Source organism: Hippopotamus amphibius, chromosome 9, assembly GCF_030028045.1.
Source record: "Hippopotamus amphibius kiboko isolate mHipAmp2 chromosome 9, mHipAmp2.hap2, whole genome shotgun sequence".
In the NCBI taxonomy this organism is placed as follows: domain Eukaryota; kingdom Metazoa; phylum Chordata; class Mammalia; order Artiodactyla; family Hippopotamidae; genus Hippopotamus; species Hippopotamus amphibius.
Window position 1 is genome coordinate 44,200,585 of NC_080194.1, and position 20,496 is coordinate 44,221,080.

Consider the following 20,496-nt stretch of genomic DNA (forward strand, 5'->3'; position numbering starts at 1 on the left):
GCTCCCACCTGCACCCCTCAGAAAACATGACTGAATTAGAGTAATAGCACTTCTCCATTCTTGGCAGGACTGTATATTTTTTTTTTTTCCTGCCCGTGCCACACGGTTTACAGGATCTTAGTTCCCCGACCAGGGATTGAACCTGTGCCCTCGGCAGTGAAAGGACTGAGTCCTAACTTCTGGACCGCCAGGGAATTCCTAGGACTGCACATTTTTTTAATCATGACCCGTCCTGGGGAAAGTGAGGAGGGTGGAGACCACTAGCTGTCCACAAAATCCACTCTTTCTTCCTTAGATCTGGCTGAGACATGACTGCCCAGATAGGAACCTTACAGCCAGCTGCGGCCATATTACTGAACATTTGACAATCGATGTGAGCAGATGGGATGTATGCAGCTTTTGCCTTGCTTGCTTAATAGTAAATCTCTGGCCCTGGAATTCTGTTCTCTCTCTCCTCACTAACTAGAAGTGCTTCAACCAGAGTAAACTTGGAAGCTACATGTTGAGGATGGCAGTCATCATCCTAGGTCCCTGAATGACCGAGTAGAGCAGAGCCATCCACCTACTTGAAACGCTGTCTTGGACCATACTACACAGGACCACCTAATCCAATTCTGCCTCGCATCTCCAGGAAACATCCATGAATACGTCCCTCTCCCTCTTCTTGACCATCACATTTAATATCAGTTCCCCACATTTTCTGATACTTAACTATATTGTTTCCTACTTGGTCCTTTTTGGTGTTATCTTGTTCTTTATTTAGTGTGTGGTTCTTGGCTCTTAAGCTAGAAGGAGATCCTGAGATGTGACACTCAGCTTCTGCTTCCATTTCCCCCCCAGCACAGCTGTTGTGGATGCTGACGGAGTCCCCACACAGCCCCCTTCCCCAGCTGCTGTCGTGTTGGCTGCCATCAGCTCTGAGCTGCCCCCTTCTCCAGGGTTTTGACCTCAGCCAGATGTGAGCACCCGTGGGAGGTTACATGCCCTCCCCCAGCAGCCAGGAGTCAATGGTGACGGACACAGGGTAGAAAAGGATAGTCACAAAAGATGGGGCTGATCCTGTGGTGAAAACTGAGCTTCAGAACCTTCGTGAGGAACTAGGCGGTTGCGTATCTCCAACCAAGACAACGGCTGTAGGCTGCGCTTGCTCACAGGTGCCACCCTTCTCCAGACACCTGCCCTCAGCTGATGGGGACCTCCTCGCAACCCTCCTCTCATCCACCTTCCCCACTTGCGTGGCCCACAACCAAAGACTGACTGATATGGGGCATAAAAGCCCAGCCCCCTTGCCTCACGGGAGTATAAATCTGCCATGTGGTTTATGCCCCAGTTCCCTGTGGATCAGGCCAGGGCTAGATATGACCTGACACATAACTTCTTTGTCTTCTTCCCTTTCCTATCTACTTCACTCTTTCCCTTGCACGTTTCCCCCCAAAAATGCTCCCTCAATAAATGCCTGTCTCAGCCTCTGCTTCTAGGGAACCCAGCTTCAGCCTACTGGTGTCAATACTCTGCTGTCATCTTCGCAAATCATCTCTGGGGACTGTTCAGACCCATGCCTAGGCTGGGTATGCCCTGGTGCTGAAATTGGGGTGAGGATGTGGAAGGGGCTACGTGAAGAACAGGTAGGCTCTATTGAAGTAGTTGTAAGGAATACCTACCACATAGGGATGTTATGAAAGTTTTAAAAGCTAAGTGAGTTAATGTCTGTAAAATGCTTAGGCCACAGCCTGACGTGTAGTATCTTAAGTATTAAGTGCTTTTAAGTATTAGGGCAGAGATTTCTTTGATCTCTTTTGTTTGCTTATGTATTCCAAGTGTGCCTAGATGAGTCCACGGCACATAGGAGGCAGGCACTCAGTATCTGAATGAGAGATTATTGAAGTTTTGCTTTGAGGGCCCAAGGTGATGTCCTGGGATCTGGCCAGCAGAGGGCAGAACCAGCGCAGTCAAAAGAGCCTACAGGCTGAAGGAGGTGGTGGGATAGATAGAGCTGGGGGAGGGCCAAGGGGAGTACCTACATCATAAAATGTTAGAATGTTTAAATTATACCTTAAAATCTTAGATTTTTACTTAGCCCAACCTCGCGTGTACCTAATGAGGTATATTGAGCCCCTAACTCATAAATACAGACAAATAAGTAGTTCCAGGCCCCAAGATCCCTAGAGTTGCCCTGGGAGCTCCTCTTTTGAACTTGTGGCCACCCCATACTCCTCTCAGTGAATCCCCTTTTGTGCTTATGCTAATACACACTGGATTTCTGTCACTTACAAGCAAAAGAATCGGTATTACTTTATTATTAAGCCCTGTGAGTATAAGGACTGCGTGAAGGGGAGTCTCCCCATAGGCAAGGACACTGAACTCCCAGTGCAGCCACTCTGGGCTGCCTCCTGCTCCGTCCACACGCCCACCCGCTCTCTTCAGGAGAGTGATCTTGCCACCTTTCTGCCTCCAAGTGTCCCTTGTCTTGTTCCCTTCCTTCTCTCTGCCCACTTAGATCTGTCCTATCTCTTAAAGCCCAGTTCAAATTCTACCTTTCTGACTCCTCTACATCTACTCAACCTCATTTCTTAAAATCCTGATAGCATCCATCACCTGACATTCATTCTTATACTTGATGGGATTCCATATTTTATTTGGGTGTTTGGGCGGGGTGGTCTCCAAAGTCCCATCCTGTTGCAGACTTCTAAGTCCCTTGTCCACCCATATGTCACATCTTATCAAGTCTTCACCTTCTCCCTCAAGAAGACACGAGGAAAGGCTTGAGCACATGTGGGGCTCAGCACAGATTTGCATGGAATCAACATTAACTTGCTCACAGGAGCAAATGTGTTCTATGATACTCCATTCAAGTAACACATAGGCATTTATTTTCATGTTTTCAAAGTGGAAGTAGCTCCCCGCCCCCCCCCCCCCCCCCATTAAATGAGAAACGTACTATGGTCAAGTAAATCAAATATTACGTACATTTTTAAAGTAGAAAGGGAAAATCACCCGTAATCCTTCTCTTCAGAGGTAAGTGCTATCAAAATATTCTTTCAAAGTTTTTCCTATACACAAATGTGTTATGTTTTGATAGGGCTTTCTGGAGATCCCATGGAGATCCCTTAAAAATATAAATCAAACAGAACAGTGGGAGGTTCCAGCCTGGGATTTGTAGCTTGCCACATTTCATGTATCCAAATGAACCATGTGAAACCACTGATGTTCAGCTGTTTTTGACCTACAAGCACAGCAGTTTTATGTGGTTCAAAATCACTGTGTGTGAAGCCTCAAATGTCAGATTTGGCAGAGTCCTTAAAGATTTTCAACTATTTCAATTTTCTAACTGTTTCACAGCACTGAGGAAGGACAAGAGTCAGAGAGAGAAGTGTCTAGCCAGTTTACACACCACACTGGTGGTAGAATCAGGGCTGGTTCTCTTTCCACTGAATCAGATACCTGCTTCTTTTCATATGATAATCTTCTAGGTGTGATAATAATCTAGAAACAGATTTCAACTTGGTATCAGAAAATTTCTCACAGAATTCAACGAAAATGTTAGAGGCTGCCTTAGAGGCAGTGAAGTCCCCAGGACTGGAGATGGGGCTGGGAAGGGCACAAATAAGATATTTTAAAAATCTTTTTCTTAAGGATGCCCCCACTCCCCCCTGAATTATATAAGTTTCAGGCCTAGATCCACTCCTAGGTAGCACAGAGTTTGGCAAAGCACTAGGCAAGGAGACCAGAGAACCTGGGTTCCAGTCATGGCACTGCTCTGGCCCAAATGGGCAGAATGGCACTTGCTCTGCTTCCCTCACGGGGGTAAAATCACAAATGTTAAATGGGCTGGAAGACATAAAATGTGAACAAATATATAAATAAGTAACGTAACGTAGATTTCCTATCTGTGATATGGGATAATCATTGCTGCTTCTCATGGTCTTTGAAGATACATCCAAAAATGTGTCCTCGGGGCATTTTCCTGTCTCATTTCCCTCTGCTACAGCTTCCTCTTCTCCTTCCTCTCGCCCCTAGCCCCCAACACTCCAGCCACTAGACCACTCACTTGTCATCATATGTTGCCATACACACACACAGACACACACACACACACACACACTTTTTTATTTGGTTGCACTGTGCAGCTTGTGGGATTTTAGTTCCCCGACCAGGGATCGAACCCAGGCCCTTGGCAGTGAGAGCGCGGGGTCCTAACCACTGGACCGCCGGGGAATTCCTGCCACTTCTATATATTTGTTCATAGGGCTCCCACTGTCTATAAAGTCTATCTTCGCTGGAAAAAATCCTTATCCACAAGGCCCAGGTCTGCCAGATCCTCTCCTCCTACCCCAGTAATGACCTCCCTTAGCGCTGTTTCTTGTTGATCTTACAGTAAGGACTCTGAGGCCTGACGTGACCCATAGCTGAGTTCTAGAGGCCGCACAAGATCATCCTGGGGTATCTTGATCTTATGCCATCCCCGGCCTCTTAGCATCAGAGCATAGACACACGGTTCTTGATGTATACATGATAGGGGTCACTGCGCTTGTCCACTTTGCGGGACCGGGTGTATCCCAGGATGAGACTGCCCACAGTGGCAGCAAATAGGAACATGACAAAGAGAATGTACATGTAGGAGTTGTCATCACGGCCAGGTAGGCTGGCCCGCCGCTCTTCAGTCAGGTTGTCTGACCCTGGCCGGCAGAGCAAGTTGTTGTGAAGAGTGGCATTTAGAGCCTTCAGTACAGCGTGCAGGCTCTCATACCAGGTCTCAGTCCCATTGGTGGTCTCCATAGCAACAGGGATTGAGGTGGGGGAAGAATCAGAGGATGCTCTGGTAGTGACAGAAAAGAGAGAGGATGGCTTCTGTTACTTGCAGCTTGAATGATCTTCCCACTCCTTCAGACCCCAGCTAAAATCCCAACATCACAGTTTATTCTGCTTGTTTACTTGTCTAGCTTCTTCTCTAGAATGGAAGCCCAAAGAAGGCAGGGACTATGTCTGCCTTATTCAATGCTATATATGAGCACTTATGACAGCAATCAGTAGGTGCTCAATAAATACTTGTAGAAGGAAGTCTTCCTTGACCATTGTAAGCATGCTGATCTATCCTTTCTTTGGATTCTATAAGTCACTGAGCTTTAGGCTAGAAGGACCTTAGGGATTATTTAATGTAATTTCTTCCATTTTACACACACAGAAACTGAGGCGCAGAGAGAATAGTTGGCTTGTCCAGGATCATAGAGAATATTGGAGGTAGAGCAAGATGGAGCCCTGCTCTTCGATGGCCAGCTCAGAGCTCCTCTGGCCTCCATGCCAGCTCTGGGCAGGACTGTGTGGCACAGTTAGAAGACATTCCTCAGAACTCTCCCCCAGCACAGTTTTTTATGCATCACAGACACCATGTAGAAGATATTTGGGAATGGCCTAGATTTCCCCCTACCCAGAGGCCAGAGGCTGGGTCATTTGACCTCTAAAGCATCCTAGGTCCTACTCTAGGTATTCCTAGCTATTGAGGGGAAGTTCTGTTGGAAAGGAGGTGACTCGGGAAGCAGGAAGAAGCTGATAACCACTACAGGCACTGGGCCTGAAGGCAGCAGAGTGAAAGGAGCACTCAGTTTGGTTTGGGGTTTTACCCACCTCAGAGGAAAAAGACACTAGCACCTCAACTATCCTGCCTTCCAAAACAACGTCACTGTGTACATGGCACATAATAGGTGCTTACAGATGTTCCTTTTCCTTCCTCTCGGAGATCCTTAGTCTACAATATAGAAAAATAGCCAAAGACAGCCTTGTATCCTAGTCTTTGGAAAAACATATGTCATTCCTTTTAAACAAGGCTCCACACTCACTTCCTTCAGGAAGCCTTTGTGTGCTCCCACCATCCTCCACAAGCTTTATCATCGCAGCCTTCCCTTTGCCCCAGCACTTACATATGAGGCAATGTGTGGCTGTCCTCTTGCTATTGATAATGGTTATCAACAGACCACATGCTCCTGGTCAGCAAGGCTGTGTCTATCCCCCAAGTCTAGGGGACTACTCTAGTTCTCCTTCCCTCAGTGGCCTCCAGTAAAGATAGCCACTTTGGATTTCTCCATAGGCCAAGCACTCAGTGTTCACTGACTGATTCCAAAGCCCTCCTTTATCTAGGTAGAGCTGTCAACAAACCAAAGTTAACACACTTGACTATTAACCAACACATCTCTTCCCCGGAAAAGATGAGTTAGTTATGATCATGATAAATATTCATGAAAAACACTATGAATGCAGAATTTGGGGGGAAGAATCTAAATTACATAGCAATCACCCAGGACTGGCCCACATTTTATGTGAGGCCTTTGGGGTCCCCTTCCATCTAGTACTTGGGCAACCTTGTCTGGATGGAGGAGGGGAAGAGTTAAGATCCAAGAGGCATAGGTTCTCATCTACTATCCCACTTGTCAGGCAAGAAATTTGTGCCTTCCTCTTTCCTCATATGGGCTAACTGAAAGCAGGAGAAGCACAATGAAATTAATGGCTCAGTGAATCATCTGGCCAGCCATCATTTATGGAGGCCCACTCTTGGGCAACCTCATCCGGGGAGCTCCAGGAGGCCAGTGGCTACACTCAGGGGCACATCACCAGCTCTGAATGTGGGAGACAATCTTGGAGCTTACTGGGGCTTAAAGAAAGAAGGGAGGAATTCTGACCAGTGCTCAGACAGTGTTCACAGTGATGAAAGAGTTTGAGTTGGCCCTTGAAGGATTTTTTGGAAGTAGAGAAGGCAAGGGAAGGAAACAGATGGACAAAGGCACACCAACAAGAAAGCACATTCTGAAGAACGGAAAGTAGCATAAAGCGTGTAAGATGCAGGGAAGGATAAGATAGGATGTGGGATGGAGACACTGGCCCAAACCAGATCATGGAGGGCGTTGAGTGTCAGGTTGCAGAGTTGGAACTTTATCCTGCAGGTGGAGAAGAACCATGGAATGATATTTTAAAAGGGGGTAAAATGATCAGATCTGTGCTTGGAAAGGACACTGGCTGCTGTGTAGAGTGTGGAGTGAAGGTGGCAAGAATGGAGGTAGGGAGCTCAGTGACAAGTGAACTACTCTGGGTTCAAGATGCTGAGTCCTGAGCTGAGGCAGATGGGGTGGAGGGGATGACAAGGTGAGGGTGGGGACAGATGGAGGATGTGAGAGGCATTTGGGGGAGGGAATGGCTAATGCAATGGTTGCGGGAGGAAGGGGCCTCAGACAGTTTTATATGCAGGCAACAGACAGATGGCATAAATGCTGGAAGAGGTCACTTTGAGGGAAATAAGTTTCTTGCCCTGTTTGCACTTCAGTTTCCTCATCTATCAAAAAAGATTATCACCAGGAGTTACTGTTCAATGGGAACAGAGTATCAGTTCTGCAAGATGAAAAAGATCTAGAGATCTGTTGTGTAACAATGTAAAGATAGTTAACACTACTGAGATGTACCATTAAAAATGATTAAGATGGTAAATTTTATGTTGCTTTTTTACCACATTAAAATTTTCTTAATTAAAAAGAAAAAAAAAAGATTATTATCTCTGCTCTATCCCCACTCCAGGCTTGCCTGAGCATATACTTTTATTGTGGTGAAGAGTATTTTTTGAATACATTTTAATAAAAAAGCTTTCATTAAGATGAAAATCTATTTTTCATTTTTTAGAAGTAAATACAAATCCACAATAAAAAAATCTGAAGCAGTACGTACAATGAAAATGTAATCTCTCTGTTCCCAATGGCCCAGGTTTCTTTCCCAGGGTGGTCATTGTCACCAGTTTTCTTAGATATCCTTGCAAGGGGATTTGAACTGACAGGGCAGATGGAGGGCCACCTCCATCTGGAAGACTCTCCAAAAACAGGCAAATTCACTGGCTCCTAGTCAGCTCCAGGAATCTCCCTGTGGTTGCCCTAAGGCTCCTCAGCCCCTTGGTCTCTTCAGGGAGTCCCTGGACACATCTGCGGTCTCAATATTAACTTTGGGAGCTCAGTGGGGAGGGGACAGAAAAGGAACTAGACACACAGAAAAAACTTCAGAACCAGGGTGGATGGCCCAAGGCCAAGCCCCAATGGTTGTGCAATAGCTGTGCTATGGGTCCCGATCCCCTCCCGCTCCGCCCCCCCGCCCCCCCCCCCCCCCCCCCCACTTTCTGCTGCAGCTGGATCAGGCCAGCCTAGGGTTGCAGTTATAGGAACTGTGCCATGGCCAAGGGACATCTGATTGCTGTCCCCCAACTCCAGGTTCACAATGTCTCAACTAGGTGGCTTCATGAGAAACCTCAGTTCAACACATGAGCTGCTGCTCGGGGACCAGCTAACAGTGAGTCTAAAACAGCCCCCTTTCCCAGGGTACTGGCATCTTAGCAGGAGCTTCTAAAAGGGTGAAAGGGCCTGAGACCCAAGGAAATGATTTGAGTGGCAGACTGGCAGCCAGCGACTGGGTTGCCATTTTACATAGGAACAAATGATGTTACAAGTCAACCTATTTGGATAGACTGCGAATAAACATAGGCCTGGCATCAACACTATCTGTAGCATAGCTTTGTTGTGAACATAAAAGGAGAAAATTATGCAGTGCCTGGCACTAGACACTCCACAGAGGTGGTGGTGGTTTTAACTGTCCAGAGCAGAGGCTGGCAGGGCCTTCAGAGTCCATCTATTCTAACCTTCCTCATTTTACAGTGAAAGAAATGAAGACCAAAGAGCTTGTCCTGGTTCAGCTGCTACTTGTGTGACTTTGGGCATGTGACTTCCCTTTTCTGGGCCCCAGCTTCTGTCTGCATCTGTAAAATGAAGGGGTTTTACTATGTAATCTTGTAAGGTCCTGATCAGCTCTAACATCCCATGAAGATACCATAAAACCAGATGTGAGATTTCAGAGATTGGACGGGCTGGTGGAAGAGGATTCTGGGGGCTCTCTAGAGTGCCTCAGAGAGGTCTGCAGAGTTTTTCCTCACAGGTTAAGGTGATTCAGAGTCCCAGGACTGAGTTACACTTAACATTACAGCCTAGATGAGCTGAAGGCCAAATTTGTTGGCTTGTTAATTTTTCCTCCTTATAGCTCACCTGCCAGGGTGATCTAGCCTAGGGGAGACAGCCTCCGTGTTAGAAAGTGGGGTTGGGGGAAAGCATGGGGGCAGGGTGGGCTCTGAGGTGGAGTTCGGTAAAAGGGGAGTAAAGGTTCACAAAACCATTCATTCCTCAGACCCTCCTTCCAGCGCCTCTCTGGATAGACCCGGATGGATATTTGTGGTCCCGATGGAACGAACAAAGGGGCCATAGTTGCGTATCTTTAGAAGCTGGGTTGAGGTGGGAGGGAGGGTCTGTGTGCAAGGGAATCCTGTTGGGTCAGGAGAGGCAGAGAGCTTATAAAGGGACAGCTTGGTTCTCTATGACCTGCCTCTGCGTCCCGCCAAGTCAGGATTGGCAGTTGGCAACATGGGGAATTTTGTTCCGCTTGCTGAGCTCCTTGGCTTCCCTCTTCAAGACAGTCACTGATTATGAAGCTCTCTGGGTGGGGGAGGCAGAGCTCCTGCCCTGGAGAGTCCTTGACTTGAAACAGGAGATAATCAGGAAGGAAGAAGAACAGTGACTGAAAAGAGATTTTAAAGTTCATTTAGAACCTAGATTCTAGGCCAACCCCTCCATTTTGTAGTTGAGAAAACTGAAGGTCAGAGAGGGGAAGTGGCTAGTCCAAAATGACATGGCTAGTAAATGGCAGAGCTCGGATGAGAACCCAGGTCTTTAGGGTGCTGTTCAGGTGCTCTTTCCACTATGAATGGCAATGTCTTCTGGCATCTGAGCTGCATATCACACCAAACACAGGCTCCCCATGTCCTGGGGCATCATCTCCTCTAAGTCCATCATTACTGCTTTTTCCTGCACCACAGATTCTTGCCAATCTTTTTTTTTTTTTTTTGGCCACACTGCCTGGCATGTGAGATCTTAGTTCCCCAGCCAGGGACTGAACCTGTGCCCCCTGCACTGGAAGCGTGGAGTCTTAACCACTAGACCACCAGGGAAGTCCCTCCTCACCAACCTTAACTGAGGATCCAGTAAGGGGAGAAGTGAGTAACTTTTGGAGGAGTTAACCTTCCTTTATAGTCTTGTCTCACATGGCCCTTTCTGCTGCAGACCTACTCCTGCTCCCCCATACAAGCCACACTCTTCCTCCACACTCCAATGTTACTCTTTCCTGCACATTAACCGATTTGCCCAACCTGTTCTTGACTTGAGCTCACCTGGCCTCTAACTTGGGGGTAGAGGTGTAAAGCTGGGACCTGAAGGATGAACTGGGTATCTTAGTGAGGTTTTCTTTCAGATTTCTCTGGGGAAAAGTAAAACGCCACCATTAGTTCTTTTGGTTTCCCTATTGCTCTGTTTCAGCTACTCTTTCAGAATGAGTGTCTGAAGTGCTTGGAAACGTGGTAGAGAGGCAGGGGGGAAAAGGCCACATAAAGCAGGTAGGGGATCCAAAGACAACTCCTGGGACTGCACAATTTTGCCTCTGGCCCCTCTGGTGGTCTTATCACCACCATGCGCTGGTGGGAGAGGAACCTAACATATAGTTAGAAGGAGACACAGAAATAGAATCTGAGCTGAAAGGGATCTTATTAATCATGTCATTGTTGTAACCCCCTCATTCAACCAGTAAGAAAAACCACCCCACCGCTAGAGGAAATCACTTGCTCAAAGTCTCACAGCCTAGGAACTGGGACCAGAAACAGGCATCTCATCCACATATCTTTCCACTATAAGTTCTCTGTTGCCTATAGGACAGTCTAACCTCCTGTGATTATCATTCAGGCTCCTTTGGATGTGACCTTGCCTCGAGCCCCATCTCACCACAGTTCTCCCCACTCACTGCCTCTGCCCCATGATACTGAGCTACAGGCCATTCTCCAGACATTCCTTGCACTTGCACACCTCTTGCCTTTGCTCATGCTGTTTTCTTAGGCAGAAATCCCCTTCCTCTTTTTATCTGCCCAGAGAACTCCTACGCATCCTTCAAGACCCAGCTCCAATGTCACCTCTGTAGATCCTCTCCTGAGACACCCCCTTCCCCACTCCCTAGCCAGTTAAGTCTCTTCTTGTCTGTTTCTAAAGTGCTTTGCATAAAACCCTATTAGAGCACTATGTTGTACTGAAATTGGGTGTGTATTTCTATATAAATATAAACAGATATAAATATATGCTAAACTGTGTGCTGGGAGGTGTGAGGGCAGGGACCTGTGCCTCATACATTTCTTTACAGCAGGCACTCAAGAAAAGATAGATAAATGCCTCTTCTTATTAGACTATCTACCCGCCCCCCCCCCCCCCCCCCCCCCCCCCCCCGCCCCGAACATGCACATACGCATTCATGAAAACAGCTTAAGCACTTAAAAAGCAACTTCAAGGGCAGGCCAAAACAGATTCCATTTCACCTGGAGAAGGGGAAGCTCAAAGACACCATCTTGGTCAGGTGGGGAAGTGAGTCGGGGAGGAGGAATTCTAAGCCGCCTTTGGAAGCCCAGATGATCCCTGCACCTGAACCCCATTCAATCCAAAGGGCAAACATTCTTGGCCCCAAAACACCAGCAGCGGCTTTGTAACCCTCTTCCCTGTGTACCTACCCAAGGTGCGGCCACACCCACCCACCCACTGCACACACACAGTCCAACTCCCAGTCTCCCAGCCCCTGATCTTGCCTTTCAGGCGTGCCTTTCATGGTTCCAATCTTGGCTGTATGCTTGGCTGTGTGACCTTGAGCACTGCATTTATTTCCTCTGAATCTCATCTATGAGATGGGGATAATTACCCTTGTCCTTGCCTCACACAGCAACTTGGGGAGACCAAGGGGGAAAGGTGTTTTAGAAATTGCAAAGTATTATATAAACATAAGAGAGAATTATTAGGCAGGCTGGTCACGTTGTTGCCTTTTCTGTTTCCCTATCTCCTCCCCCATCCCCCAGTGTTACCAAGAACAGCCATCCCTAAGTTGCCCCTCCCCACCTTAGGTTCTCCTACCCTCAGAAGAAGGCAGGAGGTTCGTCAATACTCTTCTTGATTCTCAGACACACTTATCTCCTTCAGAAGCCTTCCTTGTTTCTCATCCTCTCTGATCAGCCCTGTAATCCTTCTCCATTTAGGGGTACCATTCTGTAGTCCTGTTGGTGATAGAGAACACACCAGAGTTGGAGTCAAGAGACCTGCCCCTATTTTGTACACGTGTCTAGCCATGTGTCTTGGTTAAGTCATTTCTCCACTCTGGGCCTCATTCACCCCATCAGTAAGATGGGGTTTCTTGTCTTGCCTCCCTCTTAGTACGTATTTTGAGCATCTGCCCATTCATTTGATAGATAGAAATGTGCTCTGCAAAGTGTGGAGTGAGTGAGGGATGAAGAAGGTTGTTATCTCAAGGAGTCAAGAAAATCTGAAAGCAGTTTCCTTGCCTCCAGCATGGCTCTCCTCCATTTACAGCAGACAACTGGCTGGATGCCAGGAGATAATAAGCAGCTAATACATTTACAATGCACTTTTGTAGCTGAAGTGGAGTCAGCCGTGGGCTTGGAGTGAGAAGAATTGGATTCTACTTCTGTCCAGTCCCTGGTATGACCCTGGGCAAGCCATCTCCCCCCGGGCCTCAGTTCCCCATATGCAAACTGCTGAGGAGTGGGGAGCGGGGATAGGAGAAGATACTCTCCAAGGGCCCTCCCATAAGGGTCTGAACTCCTGTACTTTCTACACAAGAGACTCCGGGGCCCAGTCACCCTTCCCCCACACGCCTCATGGAGCAACAGGTCCAGGGGGCTCATTTTACAGGTGGTGACAAGAAAAGAACGCACAAAGCAGAGAGCAGGTGGGCGACTGGCACAGGTTTACTCAGCCTGTAAACTAGAACCCAAGTCTCCGGACCCTCAGCCTAGATCTATGTTACTAGTACTAAAAGACGGCTATGGGAGCCCCTAGGCTTTTCCCAGGACTGGGGCGCATGGGGCTGGGGGCACCATGAAGTAGTGAATGGGCAAGTCAACTCGCACGCAGAGCAAGCGGCTCTTGCCAAGTAAGAAGACACGCTGGGTCCCGGAGGGCCATTTCCGCATGTGCGCTCGCCGCGGAGCCGCAGGTTGCTTGGTGTATTGTGCGCTTGCATATCTGTGGATGTGGAAGGAGCTTTGGTGCCGTCGTCCCGGGGCCTGTGAGTGCCGACCCAAGCCCCCACGGTTTCCGGGCAAAGCGTGCTAGGAGCCCAGCCTCGCACTCACACGTGCGCCCCTGGATCCCTGTGGCTCTGTCCTCGGGAGGATCAGTCTGTATCTGAGCCGCCCCCCACGTCGGGTCGGTGGCCTCCAGGGAGGCGGATAAGATCCCTCGTTTCTACCCCCGGCGCGCGCTCAGCTTTCCCGACCCGGCGGGTGCGCCTTACCTGCCTGTCGGCAAGGCTCCCAGGGGCGCCGTCTGTTGGTTGGACACCTCGCCCTGGGCTCGCGGGTGCCCCGCACGGCGCCCCAAAGCGCTCCGCCAGCTCGCAGCCCGCGCCCAGCACCGCCTGCGCCCCCTCCGCTTTGCGATCGGACCAGCGACCCGCTGACTTTTCCCTTCCCCAGGGCGTCCCCTCCCCCGGCCCCGCCCGGCCCCTAACCCACCCACTTCTCCTCCCCGAGCTGGCTTCGGGCGCCTCCGCCCAGCTGCTTGGCCTCACCCCACTGTGGGCTCCGACCCTTCCGCCCCCTGCAGCGCCTGCTTCCTGGACCTGAGACCGAATGTTCTTTGCTTCGCTTCAGCTTACCCAGGCTGAGGAGGATCTCAGAAGAGCGTCGGGTGCTGGTGGAATCAGACTTTGCTCCTACGTGGTTGTGTGGTGGTGAGCCAGTCACTGCTCCTCGCTGGGGCCGTGGCTCCCTCGCTGTAAAATAGGTACAGTTCCCGCATGCATTCTTCACAGGGTGATGGTTAGGGTCAGATGAGATCTTAGGATCCAAAATGTTAAAGCCGGATGGTCACCGGAGAAATCATCTGATTCTAACAAACCTTCCTTTCCAGACAGGGTGCAGTTTGGGGAAGGGGCACAGTTTGAGGAAAGCGACTTGCCCAGGCTCACCAAGGAAGTCACTGGCAGAGCTCAGACGCAGAATCCGCTAGGCCACTCTCTCCCTTTAACCTCGGCCAATGTCTCCTCCAAGTCTCAACAGTCCCTCACATGCCCAGACAACTGGTGTCCAGCCACATCTCACTGCTCCCTGTCCCTGAACACCCTTCACTTTCTGGCCACCAGGCCCTCACTCAAGCTATTGCTTCCTTACTGGGGACACTGCAGTTTCCAGAGAAGAGAAGCAGCCACGGACAGCTGGGAAATGAGGGCCAGGAGGCTATGAGCAAGGGTTTGGATGGTGGCAGGGAACAGCCTCACAACGTCTCTGTGGCGAGTCATTACCAGGGCCCGCGTTGCCAGCCTACGGCCTTGGGATAGTTAATAACAAACTGAGGCTAGCTCTGGCTCCCTTGCAAACAAAGATCTTTTCTAGGACATCTGAGGTGTATACCCTCAATCACAGAATCTCAGATTATATCTAAGAAGTGCTATCATTTAAAAAAGACCTCTCACACGGAGGGAATGTTGTACAAAATTGCTAATCTTCATCAAAACACATTACTTCTGTGTGCCTTCTGTAGTTTCATATTTTGACCCAACTACTTCTTTTTCTCTGTCTGAATATCATCTCTCAGGGAAGTTATCCTGACCCTGAGCAGGCAGTCGCAAATTTCAGGCTACCTAAGAATCACCTCAGCCTTTATTTTAAGTGAAGTGGACTTTTGGGTTCCACCCCAAAGGTTCTGATTCAGGAGATCTGGACTAGAGCCCAGAAACTAGCTTTTTTTTTTTTAAAGCTTCCGGAAAGATTGTGATGCAAATGGTTCTTGAGACCAGTCTTGAGGAAGCAGCCCTGGCTCAGTAAGCATTCCTTCCCACATCCTGCCAGGGCCTAACATCTAATCTATAGGACTATTTATTACAGTTATCAAAAGTAACTATTTGTCCACCTCATCTACCAGATTGTGAGTTCTTTGAAGATAGGGATTGTCTCTTAAAATTTTGGAATCACAGTCTTAGAATCATACCATGTTAGATTTCTAGAATCATTTATTGATAGAACCTAAGTTGGAAGGACTCAGAGTTATCTAGTCAACTCCCTTACCCAAGAATTCCCTATAATTCTTTGTGTGTGTGTGTAATAGAGATTTTATTGCTTATTAATTACATCATTTCATACAATTTTAAGTAAACAAACTTAGAAAATATACTGGGAGTGTTAAACAGATGATGGCAATATTTTTAAAATAAATTTATTTATTGGCTGCGTTGGGTCTTCATTGCTGCACTTACGCTTTCTTTAGTTGTGGTGAGTTACTCTTTGTTGTGGTGTGCAGGCTTCTTGTTATGGTGGCTTTTCTTATTTAGGAGCATGGGCTCTAGGTGCATGGACTTTAGTAGTTGTGGCATGTGTGCTCAGTAGTTGTGGCTCATGGGCTCTAGCACTTAGGCTCAGTAGTTGTGGCTCACGGGCTTAGCTGTCCTGCAGCATGTGAGATCTTCCCAGCCCAGGGTTCGAACCCATGTCCCCTGCATTGGCAGGTAGATTCTTAACCCCTGTACCACCAGGGAAGTCCCAGATGATGGCAATATTGATGAGAATGTTCAACTGTTCTGTATACAGTAATGAGTAATAAGAGGCACCACTGCAACCATCACCCTCCCCTGAAATTTGTACATTTCCTATAAAAAGAGTAAAAATAGTTCATTGGCATTTAGCTAACATTATTCTTTGTAATCTATCAATTTCAAAGTCTTCAAAGCAAAACAAACCATTTTCTTCCACTAGCAAATGCAGCAGTTTCAATTTCCTTAAAAAAACAATCAAACAAATCAACATATTCCAATGGTCCTGAATTTTAATGTTTATATCATATTAATTCAAGAAATAAAATGTGATTCAGCCTTTGAAAATGAGGCTGAACTTCTTCACCATAATTATACTTACTTCATAATGCAAATGATTTAACTGAAGCCAGTGTTAGCCCAGTAAAAACCATGGACACAACTCAACTGCTCTTTTGCTAAGGAAATTTCTTTAATAGTTAGCTAGTCTTTAAAAACTCAGACCCGAGCTGCATAGCTATGACTTGAGGAACCAAAAATCAACCCTTCCAGATACCACCGCAGTGGTCCTATGTGTTTTTATAGCTGGGGAGCACATACAAAATCACTGTGAATCACACATACATATCAATAACTTCCTGGTAAAACAACCAATAGTTTTCTCTCTTAATGATTTTCGAAAATAATAAGCATGTACTACAGTTCAGCATTTGAAAGACTTCTAAGTCTATTATTATAATAATGCTAAGAAATACATTTGGATACTTGAGAAGAAGCAAGACTTGAAATGTGGTTTTATGTTAAACCATTTAGAAGACCTCAGTTAAAAACAACTAAAAATACACAACAGATAAATAGGAATTTCTTAAAACCATTGTCTCTAATAATACAAAAATTAAATATTAAGGCATTTTTTTACTCCCATCTATCTTCGTCTTTGCAGCAAAGAGAAATGTTTTAAATAGAAACCAGCACTTCTATTCAAATGCTCTCTAATGTATTTGGCAGATTTGTTTTTATCTTCTCCTGTTCAGCATTCCATTGAAAGCTCTCATAATTGAACATTGTGACCCAAATCAAGAGAAAAGTATAAACAGATATTCATTTATTAAAAAGAAGCAGTTCACCCTTGAAAGTAAAAAGCAACTACAAAGAATATATGTATAAAGTTCAAATACTAGTATTTATATTTCTCGGAAGCAATTTATGCTTTGGTAATTAAGAGAAAGAAGAGATGCAGACTTTATTGAAATAAGAAGCCTATTAATGGGGATCTTGCTGTGGACTAATTGTTCACTCAGTATTCTGCCCCACTGGGAGGAGAGTTTGAAAAGGGCTTCATACTCCTTTAAAAAAAAGGAGTGGAATAAGATCATGTAAGTTAACATTGATTATTATTCCCCATATTTGTCCATTTACAAAGCTCAACTGGCTTCATAAAGTATACCAATCAGTAACATTTTCACCTTTTATTAAGGCAAGTTTGTGAAAATAATTTAATACAACCAGATCTCCTTTTGAACTTTCAGCTTAAAACATTTTTTGTGCAAGAAATATACCTAAAAAAATCTGTTTTATAAAAACCCACTTCAATACCAGAAAAGAGTAATAAAGATTTTGAACCCAGTTTATTTTTTAAAGGATGCTCTTCCCATGTCTCAGATTCTTAGGGCTGTTCATCATTTTAAAGCCAGTTTTGCTTAACTTCACCACATCAATCCAGTTCCATCCTCGAGGAATTTCTCCTTTGTGATCTGTTTTATCTGCCAACTTATGTTTCTGGGCTTTTCTTTTTCTTTTTTTTAATTCTCTATTTTTTAAAAATTGAAGTCTAGTTGATTTACAACATTGTGCTAATTTCTGCTTTACAACAAAATGACTTAGTTATACACATGTATACATTCTTTTTTATATTCTTTTTCATTATGGTTTATCCCAGGAGATTGCATATAGTTCCCTCTGGGCTTTTGAAAGTTGTTCTCTTTTGTCTTTTTTCACTTGATGTGGCTGTATTAGGTGTTTCAACCAAGATGATATTGCTTAAGGATGTCGTAGAACTAACGGGGATGGTAATCCTCCATGAACTGCTTTTCATTGTCCTTGGCATGTTCAGACAACATGTGCATCATGGCAGAGTGTAACTTGGCTGATATACTCTGCTTTACAGCTGATGATATGGTGTTAAAAGATGCGTTCATAGATATGATTGGAGGTGTTTGAGGATATGTTTCTGTCCAGGAACTCTCTATGAAGAAATCTTTGGCATCACCATTTTCTCCTATCCTATACTGAAATGAAACTGGACTTAATTCCTGGAAACTTTTCATCCCCTAAATAAATAGAACGTGGTGCCTCCAGTTCCATCTCCTGGTCCTTCTTGGCACTCAGTGTCCTGGTTGCAGGGCGCCTCCCTTGGACTGCATTCAAGACAACAAGAGAAAATGAGGGCAGTGGCTCCAAGGCCCTTAGCTCTGGGAGGCACACCCTTCACAGGGCAGAGGAGAGTCATGCAAGCGCCCCTGGCCCTTGGGCAGTGTGAAGCTGCCAGCTAGGGGCTGGCCTATATTTCATTTTTAACAACAGATTGATCCGCTTCTCTTGCACAGCTCTAGTGACAAGGAGCTCATTGCCTCCAAGGCATCTGAGGCACTAATTATTAGGATGTTCTCACATTTTGACAAACACTGCCTCCTATTGACTTCTACCCTTTGGTCCTTGTGCCCAATGGAGACATCAAGTACATGCGTAATCTTTGTTCCCTTTTTCAGTCCTTCAGAAACTTAAGGTCTGTCTTCCACTTCCTCTTCTCCGGAGTGAGGATGGGGCAGGAACCCTGTTAGCAAAGGCAGCTGCCCAAGGGGCCAATGGAAAGTGGGGTGAACTGCCTCATTTTCCCCATTTTGCCTTACAGTCCTGCTATGAGGCTTAGATGACCCGATGTGTGTAACATGCCAAGAGCATGATGTACATGCTTAATAAATGGCAGCTTCTGTTGTTATCAGATGAGAGAAGGAAGGATGAAATACAACTCCTGTCCCGGGGAAACCATAGTCTGAGAAGGACCTTCAGGGAACTCTCTAATCCAGAGCAGTTGCGGACAAGGCCCTGGACCTTGAGACGGGGAGGGTGGGGGAGTGGAGTGCGCCAACTGAAGGGGTCCGGGAAAGACTCATCTGGAGATACATATCCTTCACGTCTTTGCTTATATGCCACCTTCTTGGTGAGACCTTCCCTGGCCATCCTGTTTATAAATCCTAATCCCTCCCTTTACCTGCCCTCCCTAAAGCCCTTCCCTGCCTTGCTTTCCAATAACACCTAACATCATCTGATCTACTTCTTAACATATATATATGTGTGTGTATATATATATATATATATATATATATATATATATATTGCTACTGTCATTCTTGCTGCATCTCTCAACTGAAGCTCACATCCCCTGTCTGTCAGCCCTATCTCAGACCTCTTTTCTTCTCTGGATTCCTCTAACCACCCCCTTTCCTCTCCCCTTCAGGCCTGGAAAGGTAGTGGTACCCAAATGTTTCAAGATCCAGGGTACTTCACAACCCCTTGTGGTTTCCTTACTCCCTGCCCACCTCTTTGAATAGAGCCTCCTCAAATTACTGATGTGAGATGGCTATCTCCTTCCTGCCAGACCTGGCTGATGCAGAAGGCCATTCTCCTACAGCCCCTGCACTTCCCTTGAATGCAGCATTTACCATTCTGTGTTATAATTGTCTACTTTATTTGTTGATTCCACACCTAGAACATAAGCTCCTTAAGGGCACTAAGCCAACACTAAGTCTGCACAGAGTAGATCTTACTGAGAATTTGTTGAATAAATGAATGAATAAAGGTAATGCAAGGAAAGATCACTAGGAATTATGTTATCAGGGAAAGCTTCCAAGAAGAGACAGAACCTGAGAGAGCCTGATGCTCTTTCAACTTCTCGGCCAGACCTTTCTCCTCTGAGCACTAGACTCCTATATCTAACTACCTACTTGACCTCTCTGTTTGGATAACATGTTGGGGCTGGAACTTGTGACTTTCTTCCCTGGCTCCCTTCAGTCTTCTATTTCTTGGTAAATGGAACCATCATCCATCCACTTCCCTGTTTGTTTTCTTCATAGGACTCAACCCAGTCTTCTATTTATCTGTGTACTGATTTGGGGTCTGCCTTTCCCATTAGACTGTAAGCACTACAAGAACACAGACCAGGTGTGTCTTTTTCACCATAGAATACCCAGGATGTAACTCAATGTCTGTGTAGTAGGTGGGGGAGAAGGGTTGGGAGGTAGAATGAGCATGGATGACGTCTGTTGTCAACAGTCTCAGAAGCCTGGGTTACCAAGGAAAATACAGCATGAATCACAGAGGAAGTTTAACGGTCACATCAAGTTATTTTATTCCGTGACTCATCAGGAGCCTGTGTCTGTGCTTCCGCGATCTTGTCTTCTCTTGGCCTGTCAGTTTAGCCCACAGAACGTTTGTCTTCTGGTTCTGAGCTTAACCATTCTCCTGCCTCTGTGGGCAGAAAAGAGCAGTGAAAAGAGCACTGGAAGAGGTGGAGCAAGATGTGGTGTCAGGAGACTGGAGATCTCAGTGACCTCTTCTCCCCAACCTCACCCTCACACATACTGTGTCCTGGGCAGCAAGGTGGAACAGTGGTCGAGAACGTAGCTTCTGGGGTCCAGTGGAGCTGGGTTTGAATCCTAGCCCTGCCAATTATCAGCTGTGAGAGCTTACCCTCACTGAGTCACTATATGTAGAATAGGGATACAAACAACTACATCTTATGTTTGTATGAATTACAGTAAGATATTATATTTAAAGTGCTTCACCCGGTATCTGGCACATAGC

General features: G+C 46.4%; 1 protein-coding gene and 1 pseudogene across 3 annotated transcripts; both read right to left on the bottom strand.

The window, feature by feature from the left end:
- Positions 1-3,656: 3,656 nt before the first annotated feature.
- Positions 3,657-13,567, bottom strand: KCNE3 (potassium voltage-gated channel subfamily E regulatory subunit 3). 3 transcript variants are annotated; one of them, XM_057750367.1, is made up of 3 exons: positions 13,402-13,567; positions 12,003-12,142; positions 3,657-4,816 (listed from the first exon to the last, which is right to left on the bottom strand). In XM_057750367.1, exon 3 carries the CDS (start codon positions 4,774-4,776, stop codon positions 4,477-4,479), a length of 300 nt encoding a protein of 99 aa, XP_057606350.1. In that variant the 5' UTR covers positions 4,777-4,816; positions 12,003-12,142; positions 13,402-13,567; the 3' UTR covers positions 3,657-4,476. The 3 variants fall into 3 exon arrangements, with proteins under 3 accessions (XP_057606350.1, XP_057606351.1, XP_057606349.1); XM_057750368.1 differs by having other exon boundaries at positions 11,988-12,142; XM_057750366.1 differs by lacking the exon at positions 12,003-12,142.
- A 3,701-nt stretch (positions 13,568-17,268) lies between these two features.
- LOC130860864 (RWD domain-containing protein 4-like) lies at positions 17,269-18,873 on the bottom strand (annotated as a pseudogene).
- Between the last annotated feature and the right edge of the window lie 1,623 nt (positions 18,874-20,496).

Bases quoted from the DNA above. Each gene is read 5' to 3' on its own strand.
- KCNE3 (XM_057750366.1), bottom strand. From the start codon at position 4,776: ATGGAGACCACCAATGGGACTGAGACCTGGTATGAGAGCCTGCACGCT.